A 16,162-nucleotide genomic window follows, 5' to 3' on the forward strand; every position below is an offset into this window, starting at 1 on the left:
CATTTACTACATTTACTAGTTGTCTCGAGGGAGTGAGGGTCACTCAGCACTTAATAACCCCCACCACCTCACATGCACACACCCTGCATGGTCACTCACCACCCCCACACATTCTGCAGTTACTTGTCACCCCTCCTCATGGTCACACACCACACCTGCACTTCTAGCTTTACTCACCTCTTCCTTACATTAATAAAAAAAGGATAATGCTGTAATCAAGATATTTTATATCAATTTTTCCATTTATTTTATTAAACCCTGTTTACTAAACATTATACTAAAGCCTTACTTTACAAAATCTTGTACTGAACCAGGGCTCATTATGCCTTGCTTAACTAAATCTTAATTTGCCAAACCTTAAACTGAACTTTAGTAAAAGGGTAAAAACCACCTTCAGTTATGAATAACCATGGCATTGCACCTCGGAAGTTCCCCTCTGAGGCACACAAGCCTGGCCAAAGTTGTTTATGGAAGACCAGCAGTTGCCCACACATATACCAGCCTACTCTCACCACGCCACCGATGTTATCCAAGGGAATGACAAAGGCCAATACAGCTTGGCACCACTGATGTTGCAACTCATTTCTACAGCTGAGTGAACTGGACAAACATGAAATAAAGAGTCTTGCTCAAGAACACAACACACAGCCTAGTGCAGGAATCGAACTCACTACCTCATGATTGTGAGCCTGATGCTCTAGCCACTGAGCCATGCACCTTCACGCTGAGCTTTTGAACATACTCTTTTACTCGTTTCAGTTATTTGACTGTGGCCATGCTGGAGCACCGCCTTTAGTCGAGCAATTCGACTCCAGGACTTATTCTTTGTAAGCCTAGTACTTATTCTATCGGCCTGTCTTGCTAAACCGCTAAGTTACGGGGACCTAAACACACCAGCATCGGTTGTCAAGTGATGTTGGGGGGACAAACACAGACACACACATACATATATACGACGGGCTTCTTTCAGTTTCCGTCTACCAAATCCACTCACAAGGCTTTGGTCGGCCCGAGGCTATAGTAGAAGACACTTGCCCAAGGTACCATGCAGTGGGACTGAACCCCGAACCATATAGTTCGTAAGCAAGCTACTTACCACACAGCCACTCCTACGCCTACATTTTAGTAAACCTTACTTAAAACCTCATTTTACTAAACCTTACTTCAAACTTTCTTCTAAACCTTAGCTTACTAAATGTTTCAAACATGACAAATAAGAGAAATTACTCCTGTTTCTTAAATTTCATTTAGTTTGATGTTAAAAATTGAACATTTTCATATATTTTCTCTAGAATCATAGATGCACAAGAATGCATCAGTTTGATCTTGATAGCCGAACTATAATGTGGTGATCACACTTTGATAGAGGCACTTAGTATTGTGGTCACATTTTGATAGACACCCTATGGCTGTTACATGTCTGTAAATGGACTTTGTGGTACCTCTATGCATAATACATTGATTAATAGGGTACCTCTGTAGATAGCACCGACCATTAACACACTCGATGAGAAATACAAAAAACTTTGCACAATTAATCCTGTTTGCTTTCCTGATTTTTCTTAGATCAGATTTTGTGTGTGTATATGTGTATATATATGCATATGTGGTATGTTTATGCATCTGCTTGGATGTATTTTTGTGCTGTTTGTCACTAATGCTAATTAATCTTAACAAGTGCTAACACATCCCCCCCACCTCTTAGTCACTCATCAGTTGACAATCCTCCCGACATCAACCCACAGATGTAAAGACGTGTGTGCTTGTATATGGGTATGTGTGTGCATACACATACACACACACACACATACACACACACACACACACACACACACACACATACATGATATCCATTCCTACCTCACCTCTCACTCCCCATCCTCACCTCTTGCACTTGATTGATTAAATTTCTGTCAGATTTTTTTTCTTCTTTTCATTGTTTATTTTTTTTCTGCCTGCATTTGTTCTACTACTACTACTACTACTACTACTACTGCCACTGCTCCTACTACTACTACTACCACCACTACTACAAGTAATCAACTGACTATATATGGATTGAACTAAAAGTAAAAGTTAGTAAAACCCACTGTAATCCTCCTGTGACTAACCAATCATTAATCATTAACCTCGTGCAGACTGGAGGAGAGTGGTTATTGTGCAACAGCTGCAGCATAACGCAACAACATAGCGAGAGATGGAGAGAGAGACGATTATTATGATGATGATGCAATGGAGAAATGACCAGATGTTAGGCATAACCCATTTTTCACCTTCTACTTGTATACATTCCAATGTTGTTTTTAGCCTAAACTTATTATTTTGGGCTGACCAAAGAATTACTTCCATACAACAGACATTTATTCTAATTAAAAAAAATCTCTGTTTTTATCTTAACAAAAAAAAAAAAAATCCTCCCATAGATTAATTCTATGATAATCCTTTAAATAGCGGTGGTTTTGTCTGTCTGTATGTCTGCATTGTATTTCCCCCTTTTGCTGGTGTCCAACCCTTGCCATCCCCCTGCCCCCACTTGCCCTTAAAAACTTCTTGTCCAAATGCTAAGACTTGTTGGATTCCTAATCCATGTTGTTCTCTCCTTCAGATTCAACTGTGACTCTCCTGTAAGTGACTTCGAATCAAGGACTCCGAAAGGACGCGGCAAACGAGGCCGGGGCAACACTGCGACGCCAGTCAATGAACGTTTGAATATCAGTGGTGGTGGCAACAACAACAACAACAACAACAGCAGCAGCAACAACAGCAGCAGCAGCAACAACAATAACAACAACAACAACAGCAACAACAACAACAACGGCAACAGCAACAACAATGAGGGACGCAAACTTCGGAAAGGCCGGCGGTGTGGAGGCAACAGCTTCCAGGCTCCGGCCAGCCCCGCCAAATTAGAGCACGATCGCAGCAGTTCTTTGAAACGCAAGGGAAGGCCATCAGATTTGGATTTGTCCGTTCCTTCAGATCCTTGCAAAGGAAGCAAAAGGTGCCGGTCAAGCTGGAGGGGGGGCTCTAGCGCCAATAGTAACACAAGTGCTAGTGGCAACAATAACAACAGTAACAACAATGGCAACAACAGTAGCAACAATAACAACAACAACAACAGCAGCAGCAGCAGTAGTAGTAGTAGTATAAATAATTCTTCAATGTCTTCAGCTACGATCAGTTTGTCGGCCAGCGGTAATGGTGTCGCTAGTAGTACTGGGTCTGCCAGTGGAGAGTCCAGTTCACCAGTTCTGTTGAAATGTCCCGAAGCCAACTGTAACAAGCAGTACAAGCACATTAACGGTCTGCGCTATCATCAGTCTCACGCTCATCACAGTTCCATGTTGCAAGCCCAAGAGGCTGACGAGAATTTACGAGATGAAGATGCTATAAGCATGGAAGGTAATATGACTGACGAAGAAGTCGGTCGTAGTCGGAAAGATGAAACCAGTGAGAAAAGCAGTCGGAAAGAGAAAATCAAGGAAGAGCTACAGAGTGATGACAATATTCATGCCGAGGAGGGGTCTACAGCAGGTGATTTGAATCAAGAACAAATCAGTTGCCAGTCAGCGGACGAAGCTAGTGATGAACAGAAAGTTTTATTAGACAAAACGTCGATTAAAAGCGAAATAACATCGTTAGGAGAAACAATTAAAACTGAAAAAGTAATTAAGAGTGAACATCCATCAAGTTGTTGTGCTTCCATACATCCTTCATCTGGTCTCAGTGTTGGTGGTTCTGTCTCAAAGCCTCTTCCCAATCAAATTTACCAACTTCCTGGTGCCCCCATGGGTTGTCTAGGCACAAGCGGTGTTTCCATGGTAACTCAAACAAACTGTCAGACAAGCCCCATGCCATCTATGTCGGCATCATCAGTGGCGTCCTCTGTGGTCAGTCCTATAAGTAGCCAGTCTTTACTTACCTCTGTCACTACATTTGGTACAATCTCTCACGTTGCAGAATCATGCCGAATGGATTTGAAAGACTCGGACAAAACTATCAAAACAGAAAAAATATCTGTGGTTGACAAATCAAAATGTAAAACTCCTACTCGACCAATAGTTCCAGCCCCTAGCCCCCAGCTTATGGCATTCCCTGGCAGTGTCAGTTCTTCTCACACTGGCCTAACCTCTGTGCCAACCACTCATACTCAGGTATCTCCCTCACTGAAGCCGATCCAGCCAAAACCGACCATCCTAGGTGAATCCATGAACATTAACTCATCTCTTGTCAGCTTCAAAGATAAAAAACCGAAACAAAAGAAGAAGTGTAGCAAGGAGAAAGAGTTGGGTAAATGTGATGTTCCCTCTCTGAAAGGGGATCACACCCCCAAATATGAACGAACAGCTGTGATTAAAGCAGTAGCTTCACCACCGAAACCAGGGCTTGATTTGATGCCCAAAAAGGATAGTAGTCTAATGGAACCCCCTCATTTAATATCTGACCTCTCCCGGTCGACTGTTAGTTCGTTAGGCTGTGCAAACTCTGTGATTGCTTCACAAATCTCTCCCAAGTCATCGCTCGATCCAAGTCAGGTCACTCGGATGACGCAACCTCCAGGCCTTTTGAAGGTCAGTGCTCCAATGCCTGGTTTACTTTCAACGCCAGACAGGAAGACGCCGGTCAATGATGACGTCCAAAGTCCAGCCTATTCAGACATTTCTGATGCCAATGAGTCTGGGTCCCCTACACAAGGTGACACCCCTGTGAAAGTGAAGGAAGAAAGTTCTAGCTCACGTAAAGAAGAGAAACATCAAGGTCGGAACAGTCCGGAACCTCCTCCGACAGCCGTACCCCATTACGGTATGTATGGTTACTACGGCCAGTCGTCCTACCTCGTTCCTAATGTTTCCCAGCCCTCGTCTCATGTCAGCCAGAGCAGTGCTTCCAACAGTGTGTCAGGGAGCTCGTCTGTGGGCAACCACAAGGCATCTACTTCAATCAAAAGTGAACCACCGCAGGGTGTTGTGGTCAGCTGCCAAGATGATAAAATGGGGGTTTCATTAGAGGAAGGAATGAAAATGGGTGAAGAAAAGAAAATCAAAGAAGAAAAAGAAGATCCTAAACATAAAGAAGGAGCTCCTCCTGGCGGAGGGGGAGGGGGTGGTGGTGGTGGCGGTGGAGGAGGCAGTGGAAGCGGTGGACCAAGCAGTGCAGCAGCAGCTATCTCACCTCATGATTATCCACAGAAATGGTACCAGCAGTATTATGCCTGGCCTCAGCCCCCACACTTCCAATATCTCTACGGATATGTTGATCCTTCGTTCCACATGCATCACTTGGCAGACCCGCAGTATCGACAGCAATACGAGAAAGCTTTAGAAGATCAAAAACGAGTGCAGCATTACCAGGGTAAAGATGCTGAATCCTGCAAGAAACCAATAGAATTTCAAAATAAGTCTGGTTTATCTGATGACTTAAAAGTGTCGTCGCATTCTGATATTCCACCCAACGTCCACACTATCAAATCGAGTCCCCACAATATGGCTTTGAAATCAAACCAAACAGATAAGGGCTCAGAAAACCGGAAAATGATGGTTGAGAAATCCCTTGAGAGAGAACGAGAACAAGCGATCAGAGAGAAAAAGAATGAAAACCACCAAATAATGAACGAGAACTTTGAGGTGAAGTCACAGATGGACAAGTCTCGGTGTGAGATGTCGGAAGCTGAAGCCTACCGGATGCAGCACAATGATGTCCGGCACGAGGGCATACCACACTTTTATATGTACCATCAACAGAAATTCCTTGAACAAGAGAAACGCAAGATGGAGTATGGGCCTAAGCCTGACATGCAAGCAATGGAGTTGATGATGCCTAAGGGCGGTCATAAAATGTTGGAGCATGGTAGGTTAATACCCAACGACGAGATTCTCTCTCGCGACAACAATACTAGCAGCAATAGCGGTAACTCTTCCAAGCGTGATCTCTTGGACATGAAGACTAAAGAGGTGATGGTACGTGATATAAAACCTATAAGTAAGCCAATTCCAGATCTCTGTCAGACTTCCGACAAACGAATAATGGTGATGGACAAGTTGCGCAGCCCAGCTGAAAGCCAGAAACTAAAGAGTTCCTACTCGTTGTCTCTAGGTAACAGCAGTAGTGGTGGTAGTGGTGTTATTGGTGGTGGTGGCAGCAGTGGTGGTGGTGGTGTTGGTGGCAGCGGCGGCAGTGGTGGTGGTGGTGGCAGTAATAACAGTAGTAATAATAGTAACATGCCACCGTCTTCTTCTTCCTCGTCGTCATCATCATCATCGTCATCCAATAATAATAATAGTAGTAGTAGTAGTAGTAGTGTCCCTAGTTCAAACAGTAACACAGCTGTGTCTACTGCTACTTCTGCAAATTACCCTCATTATGTACCCTACCCCTATATGCAGTCACCTGGTTACAGTCCGTTGCACTTCGATGCCTATCGGCAGTTTAACCCCGTGCTCGGTTACCCAAACGCATCTTACCTACATCCATCTCATTTAGGCTACCGGCTTAACCAAAGTGATGTTGAAAAAGAAGAGAAAAACACGTCCTCCCAAAAGAATATTCTAAACCAACCTGTCCTCCCCAGCACTGAGTTGGAACCTTCTAAATCAGCAGAAGTGATCCACCATTCTTCAACAGCCTCATATTACGAGATGCACAAAATGTCAGAACTTCAGGAAAAAACCTCATCACGACCCTCATCAAACTGTCATTCTTCACCACATCCAAAAACATCAATCTCTGAGACTTCTGTATCACCATCCCCAAATTTTGATAAAAGTCGAGACTATCAGAATTCCCCACCCACTCAAAGACACGTCCATACTCACCATCATACACATGTGGTCGGTGCCACGTTTCCTCTCTATCCATTTACAAATAAATAAGAACATGATGTAAAATAAAAAACAAAATATAAGAAAAAAAAAGTTTTAAAAAAATAAATAAAAGAGACACAAAATCAGTATTAAGAAAGAAAAAAAAAAGAAAAAAGTTGATTATGTTAAAAGATTTTAAAAAATATATAAAAATTGTCATAGTTGAAAAAAAAAACAAATAAAATTATAAATTTTATTCTGTGCAAAAATTTATGAAAAAAAATAATGAATCTAATGAACTAAAACTTCTGAAAGTGAAACCAAAAAAAAAAAAATAATAATAATTTCAGTTTTTATGGGAAGAATTCAATTGTATTTGGTGTATATAAAGAAATACAGTTTGAGTTTCTTCCAGTTTTTGAAGGGACAGTTACCATGGCATTCAGCAATCCTTGTAAAAAAAAAAAATTAAAAAATTAAAAAATATATACAACCAAACAATAAAATGTTCCAGATTTAATTCCATTTTCTCTCTCTCTTTTCTATCTCTCATTTTTATTTTTTCATTTTCATGTTTTCTTGTGTCTCTGTATCAAAACTTCATCTACCCCCCCCCCCCCCATCTGTCTTTCTTCCTTATTTGTGTATAAGCATATAATTTCCAATCAGTTGTGTAGTGACAGGTCGATGTGAGCTAATCTCTTATTACCGTTCTTTGAATGTTGTTGTTGTTACAGAAAGGGGGCAAACTAGCAGAATTATGAGTGTGTTGGAATCCACTATTGTCCATTTTTGCCTTTCATCTTTTCATGGTTGATAAAATACCAGTCATGTACTGGTGTTGATATAAGCAACTAAGCTCCTCCCTCTAAAATTTGCTGGCCTTCTGCTAAAATTTGAAACCATCATTATTATTATTATTATTATTAGCATGCTGGGCAAAATACTTAGCAGTATTTTGCCCGTCGCTACATTTTGCGTTAAAATTCCACTGAGGTCGACTTTGCCTTTTGTCCTTTTGGGGTCAATAAATTAAGTACCAGTGAGACACTGGGGTCGATGTAATCAACTAGTCCCCTTCCACCAAATTTGGGGCCTTGTGCCTCCAGTGGAAAGGATTAGGGCATCCAGCTGTAGAAACTCTGCCAAATCAGATTGGAGCCTGGTGTAGCCATCCGGTTTCACCAGTCCACAGTCAAATCGTCCAATCCATGCTAGCATGGAAAGCGAACGTTAAACGATGATGATGATGATTATTATTATTATTGCAGTGAGCTAACAGAATTGTTAACGTGCCGGGTGAAATGCTTAGTGGTATTTCACCTGTCTTTACATTGTAAGTTCAAATTCCGCTGAGGTCAGCTTTGCCTTTCATCCTTTCGGGGTCGATAAATTAAGTACCAGTGAAACACTAGGGTCAGTGTGATCAACTCACCCCTCAATGTAATCGACTCATCCCCTCCCCCAAAATTACTGCCCCTGTGGCAAAATTAAGGTGGTAAGCAGGAATAATCATTAGTGTGCTGGGCAAAATGCTGAGTGGTATTTCATGTCTTTACATTCTGAGTTCAAATTCCACCGAGGTCAACTTTACCTGACATCTTTTTAGGGTCAATAAAATAAGTACCAGTCAAGCACTGGGGTTGATGTAATCTACTAGTCCCCTCCCCCAAAATTTCAGACCTTGTGCCTACAATAGAAAGGATTATTATTATCATGAGCTGACAGAATTGTTAGTGTGTCGGACTCAATGCTTAACAGCTTTCTTTGTTAATTCAAATTCTGCAATGGTTGTCTTCACTTTTCCTTACTGTGGAGTGGATAAAATAAAGTGGCCGTCTAGTACTGGGGTCAGTGTGATCAGCTTAGCTCCTTTTCCTAAAATTACTGGCCTTGCGCCAAAATTTGAAACTATTGTTGTTGTTGTTGCTGTTATCATTATTGAAACCAATTTTAGATTTTGTCACAAAGATAACAATTTCAGGGAAGGAGCTAAGCCAAATTACATCAATCCCCAGTATGCAACTGGTACTTATTTTATCAGCCTGAAAGGATGATAGGCAAAGACAATCTTGGTGGCATTTCAACACAGAGCATTTTCGTCTGGTGAGCTGGCAGAATCGTCAGCACGACTGTCAAAATGCTCAGTGGTATTTCACCTGTCTTTAACGATCTGAGTTCAAAATTCTAAAGTTGACTTTCATCCTTTCTGGGGTCAATAAAATTGGTACCAGTCGATCACTGAGATCGATGTAATCAACTTAACCCTCCCTCAGAATTGCTGGCCTTGTGCCAAAATTTGAAATCATCATCATCATCATTATTATTATTATTATTAAGGCAGTGGGCTAACCGAATCATTAGCACACCAGGCAAAATGCTTACTGACATTTCACCTGTCTTCACATTCTAAGTTCAAATTCTGCTGGGATTGACTTTGCCTTTCATCCTTTCGGGATTGATAGTGAAACACTGGAGTTGGTGTAATTGACTAGTCTCTTCCCTCAAAATTTCAGGCCTTGTGCCTTAAGTAGTGAAGATTGTTATTATTATTATTATTATTATTATTATTATTAAAGGCGGTGAGCTGGTAGTCATTACTTGTCGTGCAAAATGCTTAGTGTTGTTTTGTCCATCTTTATGCTCTCTGGGTTCAAATTCCACTGAGGTCAACTTTGCCTTTCATCTTTTTGGGGTCAATAAAATAAGTACCAGTTCAGCACTAGGGTTGATGTAATCGACTAGTCCCCTCCCCCAAAATTTCAGGCCTTGTGCCTATAGTAGAAAGGATTATTATTATTATTAAAGCAGCGAGCTGGCAGAATAATTAGCATGCCAGGCAAAATACTTGGTGGCATTTCGTCTGTCTTGACATTCCGAGTTCAAATTCTGCCGAGGTTGACTTTGCCTTTCGTCCTTCCAGGGTCAAGAAAATAAGTACCAGTTGAGTACTGGGGTTGATTGAATTGACTTAGCTCTTCTCCAAAATTTGAAACCATCACTAATATCATAAAATAGTAGCAAGCTTGGCAGGATCATTAGTGTGTTGGACCAAATACTTCACAGCCCCCCTTTTTTTTTTTCCCCCCAGCTTTTCATTCTGAGTTCACATTCAGCCAAGATCAAATTTGTCCTTAATCCTTTCAGGTTCAGTAAGATAAGTACCAGTTGAGTACTGGGATCGATGTAATTCACTAGCCCCTTCCTCCAAGGTTCCAGGCTTTGTGCCTAGACTAGAGAGAATTATTTTTATTTTTAAAGAGTTATATTTCAAGAAGAAGAAAAAAGAGAAACTTGCCATATTTTTCTATGCTGTTCTTTTCTCTAGCCACACACCCGCCCACCCTGTCCTCTGCAATTTTGTCAGGGATCCCTAATAAATTGGCATGAAGCTACAAAACTATAAACCTTTGGCACTGTTTCTTCCTTTTCCTTTTTTTATTTATTCCCTTTTCTCTCACTTGAGTGCCATTTTTAGCTAGTTTCTCTCAGATTGGCAGCTAAAATGAATACAGTTCCATGTTGAGAAGAATCACCCGGCCACCCATTTCTTCTTACCTGGTCTTGTACTTCGATAATGGCTAGAATAAACATGGCATTCCGAAGACCCAGCAGAATAGGTTTGACAATGTCTGAGTCCGCTTGTTTTGATAATTATCAACTGACCACATTATATATATATATATATATATATAAATTTATTTGCATACATAGCAACCGTAGTTGCTAACTGTGAACTATAAAAGTAACTTTCTTCAGCTTATCAAACTTTGATTTGGGAAAAATTTACAACCTATGCCAATAAACCACTATTCCTGAAAGTTGTTTTTATACCTTCTATGGACTACTCAAAGCTAGCTAACTTCCTACACCTAGATCCTTGGATCTTACTTTTACATATCATTATATATATATATATATATATATATATATATATATATATATATATATGCATGCATATATGTATACACACTCACACACACATGTATACACCTTATTTCTCGGCATGTAATTAAGTCAATGTGGTATATAGTGTAAACATTCTGTTCTATATTTTAGAAATGAGGAATTCTGTACATTATTTACATTGGACAGGTATGTGTCCTCGTCTCGTTTGTTGTTGCCACCACATTTCAGTTGATTTACTCTCCAGCCTTCATCAGGTGTCCTGGTGGAATTTTGAACCCAGCCCTGGGTTCTCATTCCTAAGGTATTTTTTGCTGATTTTACTATTATTATTATTATTTGTTCAAGGCACTGCCTATTATTGTTATTATTTATTCTTGGTAGTGCCTTGAATAAATAATAATAATAATAATAATAGTAAAATCAGCAAAAAATACCTTAGGAATGAGAACCCAGGGTTGGGTTCAGAATTCCACCAGGACACCTGATGAAGACTGGAGAGTAAATCAGCCGAAACGTTGTGGTAACAACAAACAAGATGAGGACACATATCCGTTCAATGTAAATAATGTGAAGTGTAAAACATTCAAATATTATCACTATTTTGCCATATCTTGCTGCATTTCACATGGAATTTTTGGTTCGAAAAATTTGACTTCCATGCCGGAAAATAGAGTATGTGTGTGTTTTCATCTAAGTGGCGTTGCATTCTTTAAGCATCAATGCAATTTCTTTTTCACCCAAACATTGTTTCATCCTATTCTTTGTCATCAGTTTACAGAATCATTTCTGGGCAAAATAACAAGATACGGCCCGTCATTAAATTTAACTCAGTGGTTCTCAACTGGGATCCCCCCATGGCCCCTGAGGGTCCATATAAGATTTTTGGGGGTTCGAATAACAAAATAGTAAATTGGGGATTCACAATAGTATTTAAGGGCCCCTAAAAAAATGTTGCTTTCGATGTATGTATTGGTATTTATTGCAAGTAACAACTAGGTTTCTTTCTCTAACGTTCTACAAAGTACAACCTATACAACTGAATGTGTGTAAAACAAAATAGGAATTTTGAAAGAAGTTTCTATAAAACTAGTTTTTAAACATTGAATGGCTATGGGGGGCTATAGATTAAAAAAAATGGTTGAGAACCACTGGTTTAGCTAAATCCTTATGTATATTTGTACGTGTGCGTGTGTCTGTGTATATCACCATTTTAACATCTACTTTTTCATGCTTGCATATACACCTACATATATATGTGTGTGTGTATAAATATATGTTTGTGTATACATATATAATTATACGCACATGCACACACATTGTGTAGCTTACTTCCAGTGTAAAGTTTAGTTCTGCATCTCCCTGTGATCGTTCCTAGTTCTTCATATCATCATAATTTACTTCTAACAACTGGTCTAAATATATAGGAACGACATCAATTTCCCAGTTCTTAATTTATGTCTGTAGAGAGTGGTGCCAACATGCTGTAAATAGTAAGTTTATTTTGATTTGAATAAAGGAACACAAATGATGGCATTGTTGTTTACTACTTTTGAGAATATTTATTCTTTTCTTTTCCAACCCTGAGCATGCACATGTATATACACACGCACGCACGCACGCACGCACACACACACACACACACACACACACACACACACAACATGGGTATTTTATTCTGATAGGAACTTGGCTTGCAAGTTACTTTTCTGGTGTCAGAAAAAGCATCTAATGGTTGACAGGAAGGGCATCCAGCCATAGAAACCATTCCAAGGAAGACAGTGGAGCACAATGCAGTCTTCTGATTTGTCGGATCCTCTTGAATCGTTTCAACTATACCAGCATGGAAGACAAACATTAAATGATGATGATGAAATATACACACACATATATAGGTGCAGATGTAGCTGTATGATTAAGAAGTTTGCTTTCCAACCAGATGGTTCCAGGTTCAGTCCCACTGCATGACAACCTTGAGCAAGTGTCATCTATTATAGCCCCAGGCTGACCAAAGCCTTGTGAGTGGATTCAGTAGATTGAAACTGAAAGAAACCTGTCATATATATATATATATATATATGTGTGTATATGTGTATATATATATATATATATATATATACACACACACACATATACACATGTGTCTGTGTTTGTCCCCTGCCACCACTTAACAACTGGTATTGGTGTTTACGTTCCTGTAACTTAGCAGTGCAGCAAAAGTGACTGTTAGAATAAGTACCCAGCTTATAAAAAATAAGTGCTGGGGTTGGGGTGATCCATTTGGCTGATTCATTCTTCAAGGCAGTGCCCCAGCATGGCCATAATCTAATGCCAGAAACAAGTAAAAGATAAAAAGATACACACACACATATATTTAGGCACAAGCAAATAGTGGTGTGGTAAAGAAGGCCAGTTTATAACTATATGGTTATAGGCTCAGTCCCACAGCGCAGCACCTTAGGCAAGTGTTTTGCTCTATAGTCATGGACTGATCAATGTCTTATGAGTGAATTTGGTAGACAGAAACAGTGTGGAAAACTATTGTGTGTGTGTGTTTGTTATTCACTGCTTTGGTACTGGTGTTCGTTTCTTTACATTCCTGTAGTCTGATAGTTCAGCAAAAAGAGGCTGTACCTCAACATGGGGGAGCAAAACCTAGAATGAAAGAGCCTTAAAGTAAACTTAGCAAAGACCAAGGTTGGGTAAGTAAGAAAATGGATAGGACTCCCTTTCTGTTAGGATATGGTCCTGCTCAATATATAGGAAAGGTGCTATCAAGAATTCCATTTGGTGTACCCAGTGCAAGGTATAGACATATAAGAGGTGCAATGGAATCACAGGAAGGTTAACAGAGAAAGTAATCTTTGTATGTGGCAGATGTGCAGAAAGAATAGAAGCTAAGGACACATGGGACACACAATAAATGCTAAGGACCAAATAATCAGGAGGCTCCCCCAGAGGTTATAGATAGTTTGTTATTCAGGTGTCCTAATTAGCAGTGGAGGAGGATGTTCTGATAGCATAGTTGCTAGAATAAGAATAGGATAGTGAAAGTCCTGAAAGCTATTACTTCTGTGGGCAACAAAGGGTTTTTCTCTCTCTCTGAGTGAAAGATAGATTGTATGATACTTGTGTATGAACAACTATGCTACATGATAGAGAGACGAGGGCCCTGAATGTAGAGGACATGTGAAAACTAGAGAGGAATGAAGCTGGTGCACCTCCAATGGATGAGCAATATTAGTGTGCATGTGCAACAAAGTGCAAATGCATTGAGAGAAAAATTAGGCTTAAGAGGAATCAGATATATGATGCAAGAGAGAAGACTGCATTGGTTTGGTCATGTGATATGTATGGATGAAGACAGCTGTATAAAGAAATACCAATCTCTTAAAGTGGATGGATCTTGTGAAAGAGAGAGACCTATGAAGACACGGGATGAAGTAGTAAGGCCTGATTTCAAGATGTTGAGCCTCACAGAGGAGATGACAAAGGACCGAGATGATTGACAATTTGCACTGCTCAAGAAGACCCACCAACCACAGTAAAAGAGAGGTTCCAAAACTATTATGGTGATTCCTGCTCATACTGATCCCTGCAGCCAATTTGCCTACGTCATCCCCACATCCACACACCTTATCTTCCTTACATCCATCCTTCTATCACTCCACTAACAATGTTACTGCTCAGCTTGTGCAATCATTTAAGAGTAGAATCAGCAGATAATCCACCCCCTCACCTCTTTGGTACTACCAGTTACCTCACTCTGATTATCATTTCTGTCAGCAAAGAGACCGATAGAATAAGTACTAGGTTTAAGTACTGGGATTGGTTTGTCTGACAAAAAACTTTTCACGGCAGTGCTCCAGCATGGCTGCAGTCAAATGACTGAAACATATAGAAGACTAAAAGAATAAGTCACATGATCGAAAGCTTGGAGTGAGGAGATAAACGTGTGATTAACTAAAACCAGTGAGAATAAAAATGCGTCACATTTGATTGAGTAACCTGATTGCCAAAGGGTTAAAATGGAGTGTTGTTGGGTGTATTCTACATGTGTAAGTAAAGCAAAGCTAACAGTTTTGTATCACAGAGCCAGACGTGGTCTCAGGCACAGAACCACAAATCTAGACTGCTCACCTCAATTAGTGACACTCAATCAATATTTTTAAACTTCACAGTAAAATAAAGATCAAAGAATTATTGGTGTTCTTCACATGCAATGTTTGAAAAAAAAAAAAAAACAACTTTTAATGTTGAAAATTTGAAAACTATTTTTTATTAACTCTTTTGATATCAACCCGCCTGAGACCATCACTCCTGGTTCTATGATACGAAATTCCTGTTCTAAAGTGATCTAAATTAAAGCCTTCCATCGAAATGTCAGGTTCATTTAGGTTTCAAACATCCCTTTAACCCTTTAGTATTCTTATTATTCTGTCAAATGAAATGTTTATTATTTCACATTGTCTTGAATTAGTTATACATTATCTCATAGTAGCTTCAAAATTTCAAATACTTAATTACTCTTTTTTTTACTCTTTTACTTGTTTCAGTCATTTGACTGTGGCCATGCTGGAGCACCGCCTTTAGTTGAGCAAATCGACCCCAGGACTTATTCTTTGTAAGCCTAGTACTTACTCTATCGGTCTCTTTTGCCGAACCGCTAAGTTACAGGGACGTAAACACACCAGCATCGGTTGTCATATTGTTATTAAGGTTGCAAGCTGGCAGAACCGTTAGCACACTGGGAAAAATGTTTAGTGACATTTTGTCTGTCTCTACATTCTGAGTTCAAATTCTACTGAGTTCAATTTTGCTTTTTGTCCTTTCAGGGATGATGAAATAAGTACCCATTGAGCACCGGGGTCGATGCAATTGATTAAGCCCCTCTCTTGAAATTACTGGCCTTGTGCCAAAATTTGAAATCATTATTATTATTATTATCATTATTGAGACAATGAGCTGGCAGAATTGTTAGTATTTGAACCAGGCTTACAAAGAATAAGTCCTGGGATCGGTTTGCTCGACTAAAGGCGGTGCTCCAGCATGACCGCAGTCAAATCACTAAAAGAGAGTAAAAGAGAGTAAATATTCATATACACATAAACACAATGCACCAAATTGTCTTTGTGCTGAATTGTTATGCAAAGGATTTTCGAGCGAGATCGTTGCCAGTGCCCCTGGACTGGCTCTTGTGTGGGTGGCACATAAAATACACCATTTTGAGCGTGGCCGTTGCCAGTACCGCCTGACTGGCCGTAGTGGGATTTTTCGAGCGAGATCGTTGCCAGTACCCCTGGACTGGCTCATGTGCGGGTGGCACATAAAATACACCATTTTGAGCGTGGCCGTTGCCAGTACCGCCTGACTGGTCTTTGTGCGGGTGACACGTAAAAGCACCTACTACACTCTCAGAGTGGTTGGCGTTAGGAAGGACATCCAGCTGTAGAAAC

General features: G+C 40.1%; 1 protein-coding gene across 1 annotated transcript in view; it reads left to right on the forward strand.

Moving 5' to 3' along the window:
- LOC106878489 (uncharacterized) overlaps positions 1-7,325 on the forward strand; it is a 155,980-nt gene extending 148,655 nt beyond the window's left edge. The window contains exon 5 of the mRNA XM_014927714.3: positions 2,606-7,325. Coding sequence (XP_014783200.3) covers positions 2,606-6,869 — 4,264 coding nt within the window. The 3' untranslated portion in view covers positions 6,870-7,325. The remainder of the gene's footprint in view (positions 1-2,605) is intronic.
- The last annotated feature ends 8,837 nt before the right edge of the window (positions 7,326-16,162 follow it).

Source organism: Octopus bimaculoides, chromosome 15 (assembly GCF_046866305.1).
Source record: "Octopus bimaculoides isolate indiv1 chromosome 15, ASM4686630v1, whole genome shotgun sequence".
Lineage (NCBI taxonomy): Eukaryota > Metazoa > Mollusca > Cephalopoda > Octopoda > Octopodidae > Octopus > Octopus bimaculoides.